A 20,072-nucleotide genomic window follows, 5' to 3' on the forward strand; every position below is an offset into this window, starting at 1 on the left:
CACATGGAAAACTCCTGTAGAGTTTCCAGTGACATCACCTTAGCTGTGGTCTCGAAGAGATGAAAGGAAGGTGTTACTCTAACTGTGATACATGCCCTCCTTCAATAAAAAGGACAGTGAAACCCCAGGAGAACGAAGCTGAAGTGGAGTGGCACTTGACTATGCATTGCAATGAACCATTGTGTCCATCCATGCACTTTACCTTTTCCCCTTCCTTTTTCCCCTACTATATGAATCTTGAAGACAGAGGCTGAAGGTAGCAATCCCTTACCACAGGTCTAGGATTAGATTCCCAATCCTAACCTTAGCCATTAGAGGGAGAGAATAACTACAGACACTGGTTAGGGATCAGTTAGGGATCAGTCCCTTGTGGCTCAGTTGGTAGAGCATGGTGTTTGCAACGCCAGGGTTGTGGGTTTGATTCCCACGGGAGACCAGTATGGAGAAAAAAAATGTATGAAATGTATGCATTCACTACTGTAAGGTGCTCTGGATAAGAGTGTCTGCTAAATGACTAAAATGTAAATGGATCACTTCACCTCTACTTATTCCCAGAGTAGGAAAATAAATTCTGGCCCAAATGTGACTTTTTTGTCTGTGTGGTTCTCTTTTCTGGTTCTCCTAGACTGCTCCAAAAGCATAACGTTGCTAGCGATGGGTGAGTTGATTATGTTGGTTCCCAGGAATGTGGCATGGTCGTGTTCTCTCCAAGGCCTCCCCCCACCATGCAATCACAGGGCACCCCCTGCCTCCTTCCTCCTTTTGCCTTTGTGTTGCTGCTCTCATTTACTAGTTCCCTCACTCGATGGCTGACTGCTATACGATGACACTGACACATTGTTGGGTATTGAATGGCGCAGGGCCAAACCAAGGAGGGTGGGACACAGCGTTTGACAAGGCATCAAAGTGGAGTGAGGGGTCATCCAACCAAACATACTGTATTTTATGTACAGCTGAGAGTTAGAAAATTGTTGAAGCACAGGTTGTAGGCTACCGTGATGGTTGGTTTTGTGTAACAGACAGACAAGATAGAGAGACATTGATAGCAGTATGATTCAGAAGTTTACAGGTAAGTCAAATGCAGTGAATGTTTTTGGCCATACACAACTTTGAAAGCTTTGAGTGAACAAGCGTATTTGCAGAATGGAATGGCTGAGATATACTGCATGGTTTGTCTAACCCATTAGGCTAAAATCGCATTAAGCTTGTGTTTAGCGTGACTCAACTGTTGCTTATTTTGTTTGCTTACTAATACCTAACTAAGAAATGTGAAAAATGGGGACCTTGTTTTGTTTGTACTACCTTTTAGTCTTAATGGTGTTATGTAGATGAAAATTATTGTTTCATCTTCAATGAATGTTGAACCTTGAAAGGTTTTTGTTTTCTGTGTTCTTACAATAAACGTATGTGTAAAAGTATGTTTCAGTTTATTTAATTGAGATTTATTTAACAAGCACTTTTTGCTCCCCATTTTGACTGCATTTATGATTGGCATGTGTGTTGTATCTGTGATTATAGTGGATTTGGAGTGTCTTTTGATACATACATCTGTAGCCTACTTTATGACCGTAACATCAGTCTTGTGCACTGTAGGTTTATGCTCCTAACTGATGGCCCAATGCCTGTAACTGAGTTGACACTGATCTCAACCCCGTCTTTAAACTCTCTTCCTCTTCTCTGGTGGTGTGTAGGAGCAAATCAATGACAGACCTTGCGGTGGACCAGGAGGCCCTGAAGCAGGTGCGCTACGAGGAGCTACAGAAGATCAGAGAGCAGGTTAAGGAGAACGAAGACCAGTGGCAGGATGTGAGTATATGAACCTGCGACCACCACACACATGGGCTGTGTTCAGTAGGTATACTGTGACAAAATATTTTGAAACGCTAAATGAAAATGAGTGTTTGTTATTGGATCAGGTAGTCTTAGGGTGAATTCGCTAAGAACCAAATGGAAGCAAACAGGACTAAACTGGTAAGGACCTACCTGAATTTGTCCAATACAAACTGTAGTTTGCATTGCAAAACATTTTTCTACGGTCTGCACTAATGAATGCACCCCTGGTAATCTCACCCTGTGTCAGTCCTTTGGTTAGGTTTGGTTTGGTGGCAATACGCCCCACATATCCGTTCAACACTAGCGGTCCCCACCTTACCAGGGGTCACACACATTCAACCCAAAAGACTGTTATTACACTTGACTTGAACCCTCCCTCATGAGGGCTACATTAACGTATTAATCATGACATAACAGATTTATGAAAAATGTATATATGTATATTTTTATTGCACATATAAAGAAATACAAATTACAAATTCAACAGATACATCCTTTTATCCCCCTATACCAGTGGTTCCCAAACTTTTTATAGTCCCTTACACCTTCAAACATTCAACCTCCAGCTGCGTACCCCCTCTAGCACCAGGGTCAGCGCACTCTCAAATGTTGTTTTTTGCCATCATTGTAAGCCTGCCACATACGATATATTTATTAAATCATTTTCCATACACAGTCTGTGCCTGTATTTAGTTTTCATGCTAGTGAGGGCCGAGAATCCACTCTCACATAGGTATGTGGTTGCAAAGGGCATCAGTGTCTTAACAGCGCGATTTTCCAAGGCAGGATACTCTGAGCACAGCCCAATCCAGAAATCTGGCAGTGGCTTCTGATTAAATTAAACATTCACAGTTTCGATGAGGCACTCTTGTTCAGATATCGGTAAGTGGACTGGAGGAAGGGCATGAAAGGGATAACGAATCCAGTTGTTTGTGTCATCCGTTTCGGGAAAGTACCTGCGCGTTGAATATAGTTGAGGAGAGTCCCTGTAATCCTAGATTCAGATCAAACATCACCCAGATAGGCCAGTCGTATGAGAAACTCGTCATCATGCAAGCGGTCAGACAAGTGAAAATTATGGTCAGTAAAGAGAACTTTAAGCTCTTCTCTCAGTTCAAAAAAATGTGTCAAAACTTTGCCTCTTGATAACCAGTGTTGTAAAAGCGTTACATGGTTGCTGCCCATATCATTGCATAGTGCAGAAAATCCACAAGAGTTCAGGGGCCTTGCTTTAACAAAGTTAACCATTTTCACTGTAGTGTCCAAAACACATTCCTTTGGCAGCAAGAGCCTCTCGGTGGATTATGCAGTGTACCAAGTGGCGTTGGGAGCAAATGCGCATTACCACTCCACTATGTCTCCCTGTCATGGCTTTTGCGCCATCAGTACAGATACCAACACATGTTTACCACCAAAGTCCATTTGATGTCGCAAAGCTGTCCAGTACTTTAACAATATCCTTTCCTATTGTCCTGGTTTCCAGCGGTTTGCAGAAGAGGATGTCTTTCTTAATTGACCCTCCGTAACAAACGTATACCAGGAGCTGTGTCAGGCCCGCCACATCTGTTGACTCATCCAGCTGTAACGCATAGAATACACTGACTTGTATGCAAAGCAGTAATCATTTCAAAACATCTCCTGCCATCACTGATGCGTTGTGAAACAGTGTTGTTTGATGAAAGCATTGTCTGTATAGTTTTTTTAGCCTTTTCCCCCAACATTGTCCCAGCCATATCTGCGGCAGCAGAAAGAATTAAGTCCTCCACAATAGTATGGGGCTTGCCTGTCCTACCCACTTGGTAGCTCACCATATAAGACACTTCTAGCCCCTTCTTATTAATGGTATCTGTTGCTTTTAAACATGTCTTACTACTCAAAAGTCTTAATTCTCGCTCAAAAAAACTCCCGTGGCTTATTTTTAAAATTGGCATGTTTTGTTTCTAAATGTCTGCGCAAGAGTGGTTTCATCGAGTTGTGAGATAGTACTTTTGCACATATAACACACTGTGGCTGAGCAAAGGCACTACTCCCAATATAAGTGAACCCCAAATCAATGTAGTTATCATTTCTGTGCCACTTCAATGGTCCACTGACCTTGTCTGTGGTTCGGGGCTTTCCTGGGTAACGGAGCAGTAGCTCTTGGGCTGCATCAGATTCACAATAGTCAATGTCCATGCTAGCTGGGCTAACAACAAATGTAGAATTACTGATGCTAGCATTGGATGTGGTCGTGGAAGCAGGACTTGTGTCGTCGAAAGGTGCAGGTGTAGCAGTACTACCAGTAGAGCTGGTATGTGTCTCTATGGACGCAGGCCTTACTTTTTTTAACCATTGATCCATTTTCGAGCAAACGGAATGAGCAGCCGCTACGTTTGGCTACATGTGGACCGTTAGTGGAATTCCCCCGAGAGAGACTAGACTAGCTGTATTTGACATTGTGTTGTTATTTCGCTGAACACTAGATGGTTTAATTTTATTTTTGGCAGTGAAACGAGGCTACTCAGGTGAGAAAAAAACCTCACCCAAATGCATAGCCCTGTTGGAAAATAGAAATGTACTGTTTGAAAATGTGAAGAAATGTTTTTGTTTAAAACATTTTTTTAATACTAATAATTATAATTTTTAAAATGTGAATCACTTTTCTTTGGCGTACCCCCAACGGCATTGCGCATACCCCTTCTCCAGTTTGGGAATAGCTATACTTACTGAAACACCTCCATCCCCTTAACAACAAAAGCAGCATACATACAAAAATAAAATAAATCAAAACATACAATTGGAAATAATAATATATAAATATACATATATACAGTATGTACACATACATTTTATATATCTATTTATTTAACATTTATTTAACCAGGAAAAGCCCATTGAGTCCCAGAGTCTCTTTTTCAAGGGAGACCTGGCCAAGGCAGCAGCAACAATCAATACATTACATAATTAAAATATACAATACAACATGATCCAGCCTAAAAAAAAGCATTTACACTCCTCTGTAACAGAGTCTCCCATCAATATTTTAAATTCATTCAGTGGCACTAACGTATCTAGATGAAGCATGGATTGTAGACTATTCCATGCCTCTGGTGCACAAGAAGAGAAGGCAGTCTTGCCTAATACTATGACTTTCCTGGGGACTTTAAGTAGCAACCACCTAGCAGACCGGGTATGGTAACTGCTGGTGGTGAAGGAGACCAGACTACAGAGGTAAAGAGGGAGTTTACCCGAAAGGACTTTGTCGATGAACACATTCAAATCTTTCTGTGCGTATAAAGTGAGGTCCAAACTACCATTTGGTACAAGGTGCTATGGTAGGTGAATGACTTGGCATTTGTACAAAAGCACAAGGATGCATGATTAACAGAGTTCAGTCTCTGTAAGACAGAGGAGGCTGCATGCATATACAACAAGTCACCATAATCAATTACAGAGAGAAAAGTTGCCCGAACAAGCTTCTTTCTAGCCATAAGCGAGAAGCAATCCCAATTTCAATTTAAGCTTTGTCACAAGATTATCCACATGAACCTTTAAGATCAACTTGTCATCCAACCAAATACCTAAGTATTTGTAGGACAACACTTTTTCAATTGATAAGCCACCAGATGTAACAATGCTAACCTTCCCTGGCAGAGTTTTAGCTCTGGTAAAGGTCATGAATTTAGATTTTTGGACATTCAAGACCAGTTTGAGACCATTAAGGTAGGCCTGCAGTGACTGAAAAGCAGTCTGGAGCTCTTCAACAGCCTGAACCAGAGAAGGAGCACATGAATATATGACTGCATCATCTGCATATAGATTTAACTTTGCTGGTTGCATCCCATTTCCCAAATCATTAATAAAAATTGAGAACAACACTGGAGCTAAAATGGAACCCTGGGGCACACCTATATTAACCTCTCTAGGGTATGTGGGACGACATCGAAATTTCTCAAACAATCAACTATTTTACACAATTTTAAAGACAAGACTCTCGCTAATCTAACCACATTGTCCGATTTCAAAAAGGCTTTACAGCGAAAGCAAAACATTAGATTATGTCAGGAGAGTACCCTGGCAAAAAATAATCACAGCCATTTTCAAGCAAGCATATATGTCACAAAAACCAAAACCACAGCTAAATGCAGCACTAACCTTTGATGATCTTCATCAGATGACACTCCTAGGACATTATGTTATACAATATATGCATGTTTTGTTCAATCAAGTTCATATTTATATCAAAAACCAGTTTTTTACATTAGCATGTGATGTTCAGAACTAGCATACCCACCGCAAACTTCCGGTGAATTTACTAAATTACTCACGATAAACGTTCACAAAATACATAACAATTATTTTAAGAATTATAGATACAGAACTCCTTTATGCAATCGCGGTGTCAGATTTTAAAATAGCTTTTCGGCGAAAGCACATTTTGCAATATTCTGAGTAGATAGCTCGGCCATCACAGGCTAGCTAATTTGACACCCACCAAGTTTTGTGCTCACTAAACTCAGAATTACTATTAGAAAAATTGGATTACCTTTGCTGTTCTTCGTCAGAATGCACTCCCAGGACTTCTACTTCAACAACAAATGTTGTTTTCGTTCCAAATAATCCATAGTTATATTCAAATAGCTCCGTTTTGTTTGTGCATTCAGGTCACTATCCGAAGCGTGATGCACGAGCGCATTTCGTGACAAAAAAATTTCAAAATATTCCATTACCGTACTTCGAAGCATGTCAAACGCTGTTTAAAATCAATTTTTATGCTATTTTTCTCGTAAAATAGCGATAATATTCCAACCGGGCGACGTTGTATTCATTCAAAGGCTGAAAGAAAGAAATTGAGAATTCTCATGAATGCGCATCTCCAGTGTCACTGTCCCGAGCCTGACCACTCACAAAATCTCCTGCTGTTCTTCGCCCAGAGACAGGAGACACATCATTCCACTTCCTGGCGCCTTCTGAGAGCCAATGGAAGCCTTAGAAAATGTAACGTTACATCAGAGATGCTGTATTTTCGATAGAGATGCAACAGAAGGACAACAAATTGTCAGACATGGCACTTCCTGTATGGAATCTTCTCAGCTTTTGGCCTGCCATATGAGTTCTGTTATACTCACAGACACCATTCAAACAGTTTTAGAAACTTTAGAGTGTTTTCTATCCAAATCTACTAATTATATGCATATTCTAGTTTCTGGGCAGGAGTAGTAACCAGTTTAAATCGGGTACGTTTTTTATCCGGCCGTGCAAATACTGCCCCCTAGCCCCAACATGTTTCAGTCAGGCCAATCACATCAAGATTATGATCAGTTAATTGACTATAATTGCCTTGGAAGTGAGGGATCTAACATTAAGTAGCCCTATTTTGCGATGTGAGATATGACAATCTCTTTCAATAATGACAGGAGGTCTTAATTCCAGTGAGATTGCTAAAGCAAACACCACCATGTTTAGTTTTGCCCAACCTAGATCGAGGCACAGACACGGTTTCCATAGTTTTTTTTGTTTAACCTTTATTTAACTAGGCAAGTCAGTTAACAGCAAATTCTTATTTACAATGACAGCCTAGGAACAGTGGGTTAACTGCCTTGTTCAGGGGTAGATCGACAGATTTTGACCTTGTCAGCTCGGGGATTTGATCTAGCAACCTTTCAGTTACTGGCCCAATGCTCTATCCGCTGGGCTACCTGCCACCCCAATGGGGATAGCTGAGCTGACTACACTGACTGTGTTAGTGGCAGACTCCACTAAGCTGGCAGGGTAGCTAACAGCCTGCTACCTGGCCTGCACCCTATCTCATTTTGGAGCTAGAGGAGTTAGAGCCCTGTCAATGTTCATAGATAAGATGAGAGCACCCCTCCAGCTAGGATGAAGTCTGTCACTCCTCAGCAGGCCAGGCTTGGTCCTGTTTGTGAGTAAGTCTGAGAAAGAGTGCCAATTATCTACAAATTCTATCTTTTGGGAGGGGCAGAAAACATTTTTCAACCAGTGATTGAGTTGTGAGACTGCTGTAGAGCTCATCACTCCCCCTAACTGGGAGGAGGCCAGAGACAATTACTTGATGCCAACACATCTTTCTAGCTGATTTACACGCTGAAGCTATGTTGTGCTTGGTGACCTCTGACTGTCTCGGAGCATTCAGAGTGCACGCTGGACGCTCTGGCCAAGGAGTAGGGTTGATCTGAGCGTTCTGACCTAACAACAGCAGTCAAGCACCCAAGCTAACTGGCTAACGTTGCTAGCTTGCTAGCTACTTCCATACAAAAATGAGGGAACAGCTCACTCTGACCATTTGACTCATCCTAGCAGAGCTGGTTAGGCTGTTTTTATGTTATCTAGAGTGTTGGTGATTGAAACTATGCTGCTGGCAACAATTTTATCATCTTTTTTTGCCAACGTTTACTGACACCGGCGACATTCATTGGGTGTTGAGCATTCGTAAATGTGTCAGTTTTTCAGCGCTCTGGCACACTCAGACGAGTGCTCTGAAATTGGAGTAGATAGCCAGAGAGAATTTACCAGCTACGTATATCAACAGTTGTCACAGTAACATCAAGAACATTCTATTGAAATGGTTGCTTGCATAGTGGAGTCTTTTGTTTAGACATGTAGCTAGCTAACGAGCTAAACAAAAAAATCATAACGTTACTATCCTGCATGAATCAACATTGAATCAACCAGGTTGAATGTTAGCTAGCTAGCTACAACTAGCAATGCAAATGTCTCTGAGATATGAATAATATTACTACACAGATCATACAGGTAACATTAGCTAGTGATCCAGCCAGCTAATGTTAGCTGGCTAGCTAACAGTACACTTTAACTTGAAAGGAAAACGACTTTCTGACAAAATTAGAAACGTGTAATATCTGAATATTTAGCTAGCTAGACTATCTTACCCGTATACATGGATGAACGCTTCTCCCTCTCTGTCACGGATGCCATGGTTGCCTTAGTTTGAAGATGTAATCCGGATAGATAGGTGTTTTATACAACAGCCTTCTGTGTGTTCTCTTTTTATAGCCGTCTGCATATTTGCAATCAAACGGCAGAATTTTCTCGATCTCCTTAGCTGTCATACTCTAATTCCACCGTGCATTCCACTGATTTCCAAACTAGGTCCTCCAGAAAGTGGAGAGAAACACCTTTGCAGTTCTCTATGTGATATCTTTCAAAAAAGCCACGTTAGAAAGGATTACCTACACATACTGACCATATTATAGACAGAAGCCTGCTACATGGCAGACCAATCCAAACACATCTCTCGGCATGTCCAGCCAATCCATTATCTCAGCCAATCATGGCTAGCGGGAAGGTTATTTTTCTGTGGCTGAACCAACTAGGCTCGTAATTTCATAATTTCATTCGTATTTACAGATTGCATACACGTTTGTTATTAAAGCACATGAAAGGTCACAAAAAGAAACGCATTTTGATATAAAAAAAAAGTTTATGTTCAAATGGCTCTCCTGTGAAGTACTGATGTGCGTCATATGCCTAGTTTCCTGAAATGAGTCACATTTTAACAGATTGGATTCTTCCAGCTAAGGAGAGAGGCAGACTATCCCAGCATTGTAAGTCTGCTTTAAATCGTGTGACAAGACTCGCAAAGTTAGTTTTATGGAGGGTAGCCTGAGAATGCTTTATTTTCACACCTAAATAGGAAAAACCAGAGGGCAATAGATGGAAAGGCAGGACTCCAGGGGGAATTTGCTTGATCGGAAAACATTTTCTGAATGTTCAATTTGTAACCTGAGAATGATCCAATTGTGTTTAAAATATGCAGTATGTTACCGACAGAGTTCACATGGTTAGTGATATATAATAGTAAATCATCTGCATACAGCGACAATTTGTGTTCTTCACCAGCTTGGTAGATTCCATTGAATAATGATGATAATTTTAAGGCCAAGGAAAGCGGTTCTATCGAAAGTGTAAAAAGGAGCGGGGAGTGAAATGGGACGATATCCACCACATTCTGACAGATCTTTATCTTTCTTGAGTATAAGTGAGATGGAGGCTTGAGTTAGCGTCGGTGGGAAAGAGCCCTGTGATAACGAGTCAGTGAACATATCTAATAGTAATGGGGCGAGTTAATAAAATCGACGGGCATGGGGCCTTGCCACTTTGCATTAACTTTAGACCCTTTGTTATCTCATCTAGATGCAGAGCGTTATCCAGAACTTTATTCATGTCCATATGAATGGATGGAATATCCAAGTTATCTAAAAAGTTGTCCATGGCAGTATTATCTCTTGGGGGTTCGGATTTGTAGAGGTTAGAATGCAACGACACAAACGGTGAATTAATATTAGAGGAATCACTTGTAAGATTACAGGAAGACTCATATACCTGAGAGATAAGATGCGATGCTGACTGGCGTTTAACTTTACCCCTAACTACATGTACAAAATACCTCAACTAACAAGTTCCTCCGCACATTGACTCATTACTGGTACTGTCACGCCCTGATCTGTTTCACCTGTCCTTGTGCTCTCCACCCACTCCAGGTGTCGCCCATCTTCCCCACGTATCCTCTGGGTATTTATACCTGTTTTTCTGTCTGTCTGTGCCAGTTCACCTTGTTTGTTCAAGTCAACCAGTGGTTGTCTCTGCTCCTTTTTCCCAAGTCTCTCTTTTTCCTCATCCTCCTGGTTTTTGACCCTTGCCCTTGCCTGTCCTGACCCTGTACCCACCTGCCTGACCCCTATGCCTGTCCCTGAGCCTGCCTGCTGTCCTGTACCTTTGCTCCACCTCTGGATTACCAACCTCTGCCTGACCTGACCCTGAGCCTGCCTGCCATCCTGTACTTTGGCCTCTACTCTGCATTTATCGACCCCTGCCTGCCTTGACCTGTCGTTTGCCTGCTCCTGTTGTTACAATAAACATTGTTACTTCACAGTCTGCACTTACCTTGATTCCTGATAGGTACCCCCTGTCTATATAGCCTCCAGATTGTTATTTTATTGTGTTACTTTTAATTAAATGTTTTACTTTAGGTTATTTAGTTATTTCTTGAACTGCATTGTTGGTTACGGGTTTGTAAGTAAGCGTTTTACGGTAAGGTCTACACCTGTTGTATTCGGCGCACGTGACAAATAACATTTGATTTGATGTTGGTGTGCCAAAAGGTGGCTGGCCTTGTCACCATATTCGTAGTACATCCCCTTTGCTCATTGAAACAGAAACTCTGCTTTATCAGTGGCAAACAGATTAAATTGAGTTTGAAGTTTCGCCTCTTACTCTCTTCGGAGTAAGAGCTAAGACCAGAATGTGGGGGAAAAAGACTATAGCAGAATATTCTGTAGTTTTAACTGAGGGGAGAAGGGTTCTATCTAAAAAAAAAAATTAAAAAGCAGTCTATGCACGCGTAGACTTGATGAACATGATAAAAGTAGGAGTCCTTTGTGACCAGGTGGAGGAAGCGCCATGGATCAACACAATCCATTTGGGTCATGAATGTAGAAAGAGCTTTTGCCATTCCGGAAGGAATAGTTGTTCTGGGATTAGACCGGTCAAGTCTTGGTTCAATAACACAGTTAAGGTCCTCGCCGAAGATGTGGCGGTGGGTGTCAAGAATAGGGAGAGAGGCTAAAAGAGATCATAAATATAGTGTCATCCCAGTTAGGGGCGGAAACATTCACAATCAAATCAAATCAAAGTGTATTTGTCACGTGCGCCGAATACAACAGGTATATACCTTACAGTGAAATGCTAACATACAGGCTCTAACCAATAGTGCAAAAAAGGTATTAGGTGAACAATAGGTAAGTAAAGAAATAAAACAACAGTAAAAAGACAGGCTATATACAGTAGCGAGGCTATAAACGTAGCGAGGCTATATACAGACACCGGTTAGTCAGGCTGATTGAGGTAGTATGTACATATAGATATGGCTAAAGTGACTATGCATATATGATGAACAGAGAGTAGCAGTAGCGTAAAAGAGGGGTTGGCGGGTGGTGGGTGGTGGGTGGCGGGACACAATGCGATTAGCCAATGTGCGGGAGCACTGGTTGGTTGTCCCAATTGAGGTAGTATGTACATGAATGTATAGTTAAAGTGACTACGCGTATATGATAAACAGAGAGTAGCAGCAGCGTAAAAAAAGGGGTTGGGGGCACACAATGGAAATAGTCCGGTTAGCCATTTGATTACCTGTTCAGGAGTCTTATGGAGTCTTACTACAGAGTTCTGGAAGAGGGTGCCACTAACTATTGTATAACATCCTCCAGGATCTGAAATTATCTGTGAGGGTGAAAACTGTACTAGTTTGTGAATCACAAAATTGATGTTCCCCTGGCTTTGCCATTAAAATTAGAATGCAAAACCTGTCCAACCCATGCTTTACGCAATCTAGTATGGTCATTAATATGTAGGGAACTAGGCCTGTTTAATCATCACCAATTAAACAGTCATCAACCATATCACTATATAAGCCATGGTTATTGTGTCTTTGTCTAAATGTGTACACTCAAGTCAAAGCCATCCCAGCTGTCTACTTGTACAGTGGGGGGAAAAAGTATTTGATCCCCTGCTGATTTTGTATGTTTGCCCACTGACAAAGAAATGATCAGTCTATAATTTTAATGGTAGGTTTATTTGAACAGTGAGAGACAGAATAACAACAACAAAAAATCCAGAAAAACACATATCAAAAATGTTATAAATTGATTTGCATTTTAATGAGGGAAATAAGTATTTGATCCCCTCTCAATCAGAAAGATTTCTGGCTCCCAGGTGTCTTTTATACAGGTAACGAGCTGAGATTAGGAGCACACTCTTAAAGGGAGTGCTCCTAACCGCAGCTTGTTACCTGTATAAAAGACACCTGTCCACAGAAGCAATCAATCAATCAGATTCCAAACTCTCCACCATGGCCAAGACCAAAGAGCTCTCCAAGGATGTCAGGGACAAGGCTGGAATGGGCTACAAGACCATCGCCAAGCAGCTTAGTGAGAAGGTGACAACATTTTGTGTGATTATTCGCAAATGGAAGAAATACAAAAGAACTGTCAATCTCCCTCTCGGCCTGGGGCTCCATGCAAGATCTCACCTCGTGGAGTTGCAATGATCATGAGAACGGTGAGGAATCAGCCCAGAACTACACGGGAGGATCTTGTCAATGATCTCAAGGCAGCTGGGACCATAGTCACCAAGAAAACAATTGGTAACACACTACACCGTGAAGGACTGAAATCCTGCACCGCCCGCAAGGTCCGCCTGCTCAAGAATACACATACATGCCCCTCTGAAGTTTGCCAATGAACATCTGAATGATTCAGAGGACAACTGGTGAAAGTGTTGTGGTCAGATGAGACCAAAATGGAGCTCTTTGGCATCAACTCAACTCGCCGTGTTTGGAAGAGGAGGAATGCTGCCTATGACCCCAAGAACACCATCTCCACCGTCAAACATGGAGGTGGAAACATTATGCTTTGGGGGTGTTTTTCTGCTAAGGGGACAGGACAACTTCACAGCATCATTTGACGGGGCCATGTACAGTCAAATCTTGGGTGAGAACCTCTTTCCCTCAGCCAGGGCATTGAAAATGGGTCGTGGATGGGTATTCCAGCATGACAATTATCCAAAACACACGACCAAGGCAACAAAGGAGTGGCTCAAGAAGAAGCACATTAAGGTCCTGGAGTGGCCTAGCCAGTCTCCAGACCTTAATCCCATAGAAAATCTGTGGAGGGAGCTGAAGGTTCGAGTTGCCAAACCTCAGCCTCGAAACCTTAATGACTTGGAGAAGATCTGCAAAGAGGAGTGGGACAAAATCCCTCCTGAGATGTGTGCAAACCTGGTGGCCAACTACAAGAAACGTCTGACCTCTGTGATTGCCAACAAGGGTTTTGCCACCAAGTACTAAGTCATGTTTTGCAGAGGGGTCAAATATTTATTTCCCACATTAAAATGCAAATCATTTGACATGCGTTTTTCAGGATTTTTTGGTTGTTATTCTGTCTCTCACTGTTCATATAAACCTACCATTAAAATTATAGACTGATCATTTCTTTGTAAGTGGGCAAACGTACAAAATCAGCAGGGGATCAAATACTTTTTCCCCCCACTGTAACAACATACTGTATGACAGATCAGTCTAGTTCGTATTTGAAATGGGGAGAATAGAAATCTGAAGAGAACAGCTATTATGGCCCAGTAATCCAGACGGGAGATGACAAGTGCCTGGATCAGGACCTGCGCCGCTTCCTGTGTGAGGCAGGCCTCATTCTTACCTGTTACTGTAGTCAGTTACAGTGCTATATGTCTATCAGTTTTGTGATGACATGGTGCAGCAGTATAGTATGGCGTCTTAGCACAGATTTAGGTCATTCACGGGCCCCAATATACATGGGACTTGAGGTGGGAGGAGTTAAACTGACACAAATAGGACTCTCTCTCTCTCTCTCTGTCCACTATGCAGCTAACACCTATCACATTAGCCACCCTCAACATCCGTTAGGGGATTTAACTGTTACATTCATTTTTCCAAGATGCACGTTTCTAAGGTGGTTTCTGGCTTGTGTTTCTTCTCTGCAGGATCTCACCAAGTGGAAGAACCGTCGCAAGAGCTTCAACTCTGATATTGTGAAGAAGAAAGAGGAGAGGGAGCAGACCATAGGGAGCCACGGTTTCCAGAATTCCAATTGGAGGTAATAGAGTGACAGGTAGACACCAGCGCCAATGATTTAATTCAGGCACTCAACGGAAAACAATTTGCAAGGGAAAATGATAATGAGGCTTTCTTACTGGACATGTCCAGTTGATCCCTACATGTCCACGTAGTCCCTGCCTGTTCTTCCATTTGGTGCCTGATAAACATGACAGTGGGGACAGGTAGATACTGCACCTAGGTTGTGTACATACAGGTCTGGGCATTAAACAGTTACTTTTTGAGTGCCTGTGCTGCAGCAAAGTGCATTGTTAATGTGACAAAACTGTCTCGCAAGGTGAGGCAATCATCTAACAATAACCTATATAATGAAATGTGCTCATGAAATATGGCCTGATTGAATGTAAGACTTAAAAAAGGAGTCTATGAATGATGGATTGATGAAAGTACTGTATCTGCTAGACTAGGCATCCTCAAATACAAATCCTGCATGTGTTCTAGTTATTATGTTCTCTATATTCTATACAGTTACCAAAGGGCATTTGGGCTAGCCATGCTCCTACAAGGTATAAATCATTATTTTTGTACAGACAATTAGAAACATACAGTGCCTTCACAAAGTATTCAGACCCCTTGATTTTTTTCCACATTTTGTTGCATTACAGCCTTATTCTTTGTCATTATGGGGTTTTGTGTGTAGATTGCTGAGGATTTTTTTTAAATCCATTTTATAATAAGGCTGTAACGTAACAAAATGTGGAAAAAGTCAAGGGGTCTGAATACTTTCTGAAGGCATTGTATAATCCTTTATTGGTTGTATATGTTTTACAATGTTTAAAGTATTTTGTCATCAGAATTCGAATCAGTATTTTTAGATGTGTTTTCACTCTCACTCAAAACTGCCCTGTTACTGTATAAGTACTTACTACACCAACAAACACCGGTCGATGACAACTCAGACACAAATACAGGGCCATGCAAACTTTTGTGTTTTTTACTGACTTTTGTTTAGACGTTTGCCCTGAGAGAAAGTGACCTGAGACTGTTTTAAAGAATGAACAGTAATTGTCTCTCTGCAAAGCGTTGTGTGAAAGTATAATCTAATCGTGGCTTAAATCCTACCTCATCTTTTTTTTTGTTCTTTCAAACTTCTCTTTCCCTCCCCCTTTCACCTTACCTCAATCCTTTTCTCATTCTGCCCTCTCCTTTTATCCCCTCCACCTTTCACTTTTTCCTCTGGTTTTCCCATCCTCCCCTGCCTCTTCGCCTCGGCTCCTTTCTCTCTTTCACCCATCCTATCTTCCTTTTACCCTGCCCTCCTCTCTCTCTCTCTCTCTCTCTCTCTCTCTCTCTCTCTCTCTCTCTCTCTCTCTCTCAATCACTTACCTAACACCTTTTAATCCCTTTCCCCTCTCTCTTTCACCTCCCTTCCCTTCCATCCCTCTCTCCCCTCACCCTCCTCTCTCTCTCCATCCCTCTCTACTTCACCACCCTCCCTCTCTTCTCAATCCCCACAGCTCCATCGGCCGTCGCCTCAACTCCCTTGCCTCTCTGGACCAGGACGTGTTTGAAGACTCCGCCCCGGTCCTCCGCACCCTCCCTCCGAGGAGCTACACCTTCGACAACCCCTATACCCCTGTTGACCACCTCAGACCCACTAGCTCCTCCGTGCTCCCCCCAAGGGAGGAGGCATGCGCTGCCACCACGGCAACCAACAGGGCTGTCTCGCCTTCTAGGGGCAACATGAGTGACAGTATCGACAGTCCCTTCGGTTCTGGTAGCGACGTCACCAACAACACTACCACTGTGGGTCGCACCTCCAACTACGACCCCTACGTTCTAGCCTCGAATCCCTCAGAGAGAGCCCCAAGCCTGGCCTCACGGTACACCAGTGCAGCCAAGACGGAGGAGACCTTCAGCACCACCACCACCCCCAGCCTACTACCCAAAGCGCACGAGCCCAGTCGCCCATGGGTGGGGAAGGTGTCTGAAGAAGTGACCCCATCCACTGGTGGTGGCTCTCTGTACAAACAACAGCCACAGTACAACTCGGTGGTGACGGACCCACAGCCCATGCCTCCTGGTGTGTCTCGGGTTTCTGCCTCTCTCCCCAGGAGCTACATGAGATCGGACAGCGCTCGGCTCACCTCTGTCGTCATGCCACGGCCCTTCGGGAGCCAGTCCACAGGCGTCGCAGCACTGCCCTGCGCCTACACTGTGAGTACCGTAGTATATAGTAATATTACCACACTTTCCAGTTCTGTCTATGTGTGTAGTTGTTTGTTACCTCAGGACTGCTTTCTGCAGAAACTGCTTTTAGTAGACTAGAGAATTTGGGTGAGATACTTCAATGTCTGTGTGTTGTGTACTTGGTTATGTTCATTAGGGCACGCAACGTTTTTGAAACTTCTACAACAAAACATTTAAATTAATGTTTCATAATAGACAAGTCCAGATAATCGCTACCTGTTTCAGTCCATTTTCCTCTATTTGTTACATAATGAACAGGACCTAAGACTGTAGGAATGTTGTATTGTGTCGGTTGCAGCGTAGTCTATTTCCAGTGTAGTACTTGCTCACACGCCTGATTTGTTTTATCTGTCAGTGAATAATGAATGAAACTTTTTTGAACTATGTGACCATTTACATTTACATTTACATTTAAGTCATTTAGCAGACGCTCTTATCCAGAGCGACTTACAAAATGGTGCATTCACCTTATGATATCCAGTGGAACAACCACTTTACAATAGTGCATCTACATCTTTTAAGGGGGGGGTTAGAAGGATTACTTTATCCTATCCTAGGTATTCCTTAAAGAGGTGGGGTTTCAGGTGTCTCCGGAAGGTGGTGATTGACTCCGCTGTCCTGGCGTCGTGAGGGAGCTTGTTCCACCATTGGGGTGCCAGAGCAGCGAACAGTTTTGACTGGGCTGAGCGGGAACTGTGCTTCCTCAGAGGTAGGGGGGCCAGCAGGCCAGTGGTGGATGAACGCAGTGCCCTTGTTTGGGTGTAGGGCCTGATCAGAGCCTGAAGGTATGGAGGTGCCGTTCCCTTCACAGCTCCGTAGGCAATCACCATGGTCTTGTAGCGGATGCGAGCTTCAACTGGAAGCCAGTGGAGAGAGCGGAGGAGCGGGGTGACGTGAGAGAACTTGGGAAGGTTGAACACCAGACGGGCTGCGGCGTTCTGGATGAGTTGTAGGGGTTTAATGGCACAGGCAGGGAGCCCAGCCAACAGCGAGTTGCAGTAATCCAGACGGGAGATGACAAGTGCCTGGATTAGGACCTGCGCCGCTTCCTGTGTGAGGCAGGGTCGTACTCTGCGAATGTTGTAGAGCATGAACCTACAGGATCGGGTCACCGCCTTGATGTTAGTGGAGAACGACAGGGTGTTGTCCAGGATCACGCCAAGGTTCTTAGCACTCTGGGAGGAGGACACAAGGGAGTTGTCAACCGTGATGGCGAGATCATGGAACGGGCAGTCCTTCCCCGGGAGGAAGAGCAGCTCCGTCTTGCCGAGGTTCAGCTTGAGCTGGTGATCCGTCATCCACACTGATATGTCTGACAGACATGCAGAGATGCGATTCGCCACCTGGTTATCAGAAGGGGGAAAGGAGAAGATTAATTGTGTGTCGTCTGCATAGCAATGATAGGAGAGACCATGTGAGGATATGACAGAGCCAAGTGACTTGGTGTATAGCGAGAATAGGAGAGGGCCTAGAACAGAGCCCTGGGGGACACCAGTGGTGAGAGCGCATGGTGCGGAGACAGATTCTCGCCACGCCACCTGGTAGGAGCGACCTGTCAGGTAGGACGCAATCCAAGCGTGGGCCGCGCCGGAGATGCCCAACTCGGAGAGGGTGGAGAGGAGGATCTGATGGTTCACAGTATCAAAGGCAGCAGATAGGTCTAGAAGGATGAGAGCAGAGGAGAGAGAGTTATCTTTAGCAGTGCGGAGAGCCTCCGTGACACAGAGAAGAGCAGTCTCAGTTGAATGCCCAGTCTTGAAACCTGACTGATTAGGATCAAGAAGGTCATTCTGAGAGAGATAGCAGGAGAGCTGGCCAAGGACGGCACGTTCAAGAGTTTTGGAGAGAAAAGAAAGAAGGGATACTGGTCTGTAGTTGTTGACATCGGAGGGATCGAGTATAGGTTTTTTCAGAAGGGGTGCAACTCTCGCTCTCTTGAAGACGGAAGGGACGTAGCCAGCGGTCAAGGATGAGTTGATGAGCGAGGTGAGGAAGGGGAGAAGGTCTCCGGAAATGGTCTGGAGAAGAGAGGAGGGGATAGGGTCAAGTGGGCAGGTTGTTGGGCGGCCGGCCGTCACAAGACGCGAGATTTCATCTGGAGAGAGAGGGGAGAAAGAGGTCAAAGCACAGGGTAGGGCAGTGTGAGCAGGACCAGCGGTGTCGTTTGACTTAGCAAACGAGGATCGGATATCGTCAACCTTCTTTTCAAAATGGTTGACGAAGTCATCCGCAGAGAGGGAGGAGGGGGGGAGGGGGAGGAGGATTCAGGAGGGAGGAGAAGGTAGCAAAGAGCTTCCTAGGGTTAGAGGCAGATGCTTGGAATTTAGAGTGGTAGAAAGTGGCTTTAGCAGCAGAGACAGAAGAGGAGAATGTAGAGAGGAGTGAGTGAAAGGATGCCAGGTCCGCAGGGGAGGCGAAGTTTTCCTCCATTTCCGCTCGGCTGCCCGGAGCCTTGTTCTGTGAGCTCGTAGTGAGTCGTCGAGCCACGGAGCAGGAGGGGAGGACCGAGCCGGCCTGGAGGATAGGGGACAGAGAAAATCAAAGGATGCAGAAAGGGAGGAGAGGAGGGTTGAGGAGGCAGAATCAGGAGATAGGTTGGAGAAGGTTTGAGCAGAGGGAAGAGATGATAGGATGGAAGAGGAGAGAGTAGCGGGAGAGAGAGAGCGAAGGTTGGGACGGCGCAATACCATCCGAGTAGGGGCAGAGTGAGAAGTGTTGGATGAGAGCAAGAGGGAAAAGGATACAAGGTAGTGGTCGGAGATTTGGAGGGGAGTTGCAATGAGATTAGTGGAAGAACAGCATCTAGTAAAGATGAGGTCAAGCATATTGCCTGCCTTGTGAGTAGGGGGGAAGGTGAGAGGGTGAGGTCAAAAGAGGAGAGGAGTGGAAAGAAGGAGGCAGAGAGGAATGAGTCAAAGGTAGACGTGGGGAGGTTAAAGTCACCCAGAACTGTGAGAGGTGAGCCATCCTCAGGAAAGGAACTTATCAAGGCTTCAAGCTCATTGATGAACTCTCCAAGGGAACCTGGAGGGTGATAAATGATAAGGATGTTAAGCTTGAAAGGGCTGGTAACTGTGACAGCATGGAATTCAAATGAGGAGATAGACAGATGGGTCAGGGGAGAAAGAGAGAATGTCCACTTGGGAGAGATGAGGATTCCAGTGCCACCACCCCGCTGGCTCGATGCTCTAGGGGTATGCGAGAACACGTGGGCAGACGAAGAGAGAGCAGTAGGAGTAGCAGTGTTATCTGTGGTAATCCATGTTTCCGTCAGCGCCAGGAAGTCTAGGGACTGGAGGGTAGCATAGGCTGAGATGAACTCAGCCTTGTTGGCTGCAGACCGGCAGTTCCAGAGGCTGCCGGAGACCTGGAACTCCACGTG

The 20,072-nt window shown here is 44.1% G+C and overlaps 1 protein-coding gene across 15 annotated transcripts in view; it reads left to right on the top strand.

Moving 5' to 3' along the window:
* LOC106586043 (LIM domain only protein 7) overlaps positions 1-20,072 on the top strand; it is a 126,379-nt gene that overhangs the window by 72,271 nt on the left and 34,036 nt on the right. For 11 of the 15 annotated variants that reach the window (XM_045707638.1, XM_045707639.1, XM_045707647.1 and 8 more), the window contains 4 exons: positions 626-658; positions 1,692-1,806; positions 14,368-14,480; positions 15,958-16,657. In XM_045707638.1, coding sequence (XP_045563594.1) covers positions 626-658; positions 1,692-1,806; positions 14,368-14,480; positions 15,958-16,657 — 961 coding nt within the window. Of the gene's footprint in view, positions 1-625; positions 659-778; positions 1,070-1,691; positions 1,807-10,334; positions 10,366-14,367; positions 14,481-15,957; positions 16,658-20,072 lie in introns of those variants that run through there. The other 4 variants (XM_045707643.1, XM_045707642.1, XM_045707649.1 and 1 more) reach the window with 3 other exon arrangements.

The sequence above is a fragment of the Salmo salar genome, chromosome ssa25 (genome assembly GCF_905237065.1).
Source record: "Salmo salar chromosome ssa25, Ssal_v3.1, whole genome shotgun sequence".
NCBI lineage: Eukaryota > Metazoa > Chordata > Actinopteri > Salmoniformes > Salmonidae > Salmo > Salmo salar.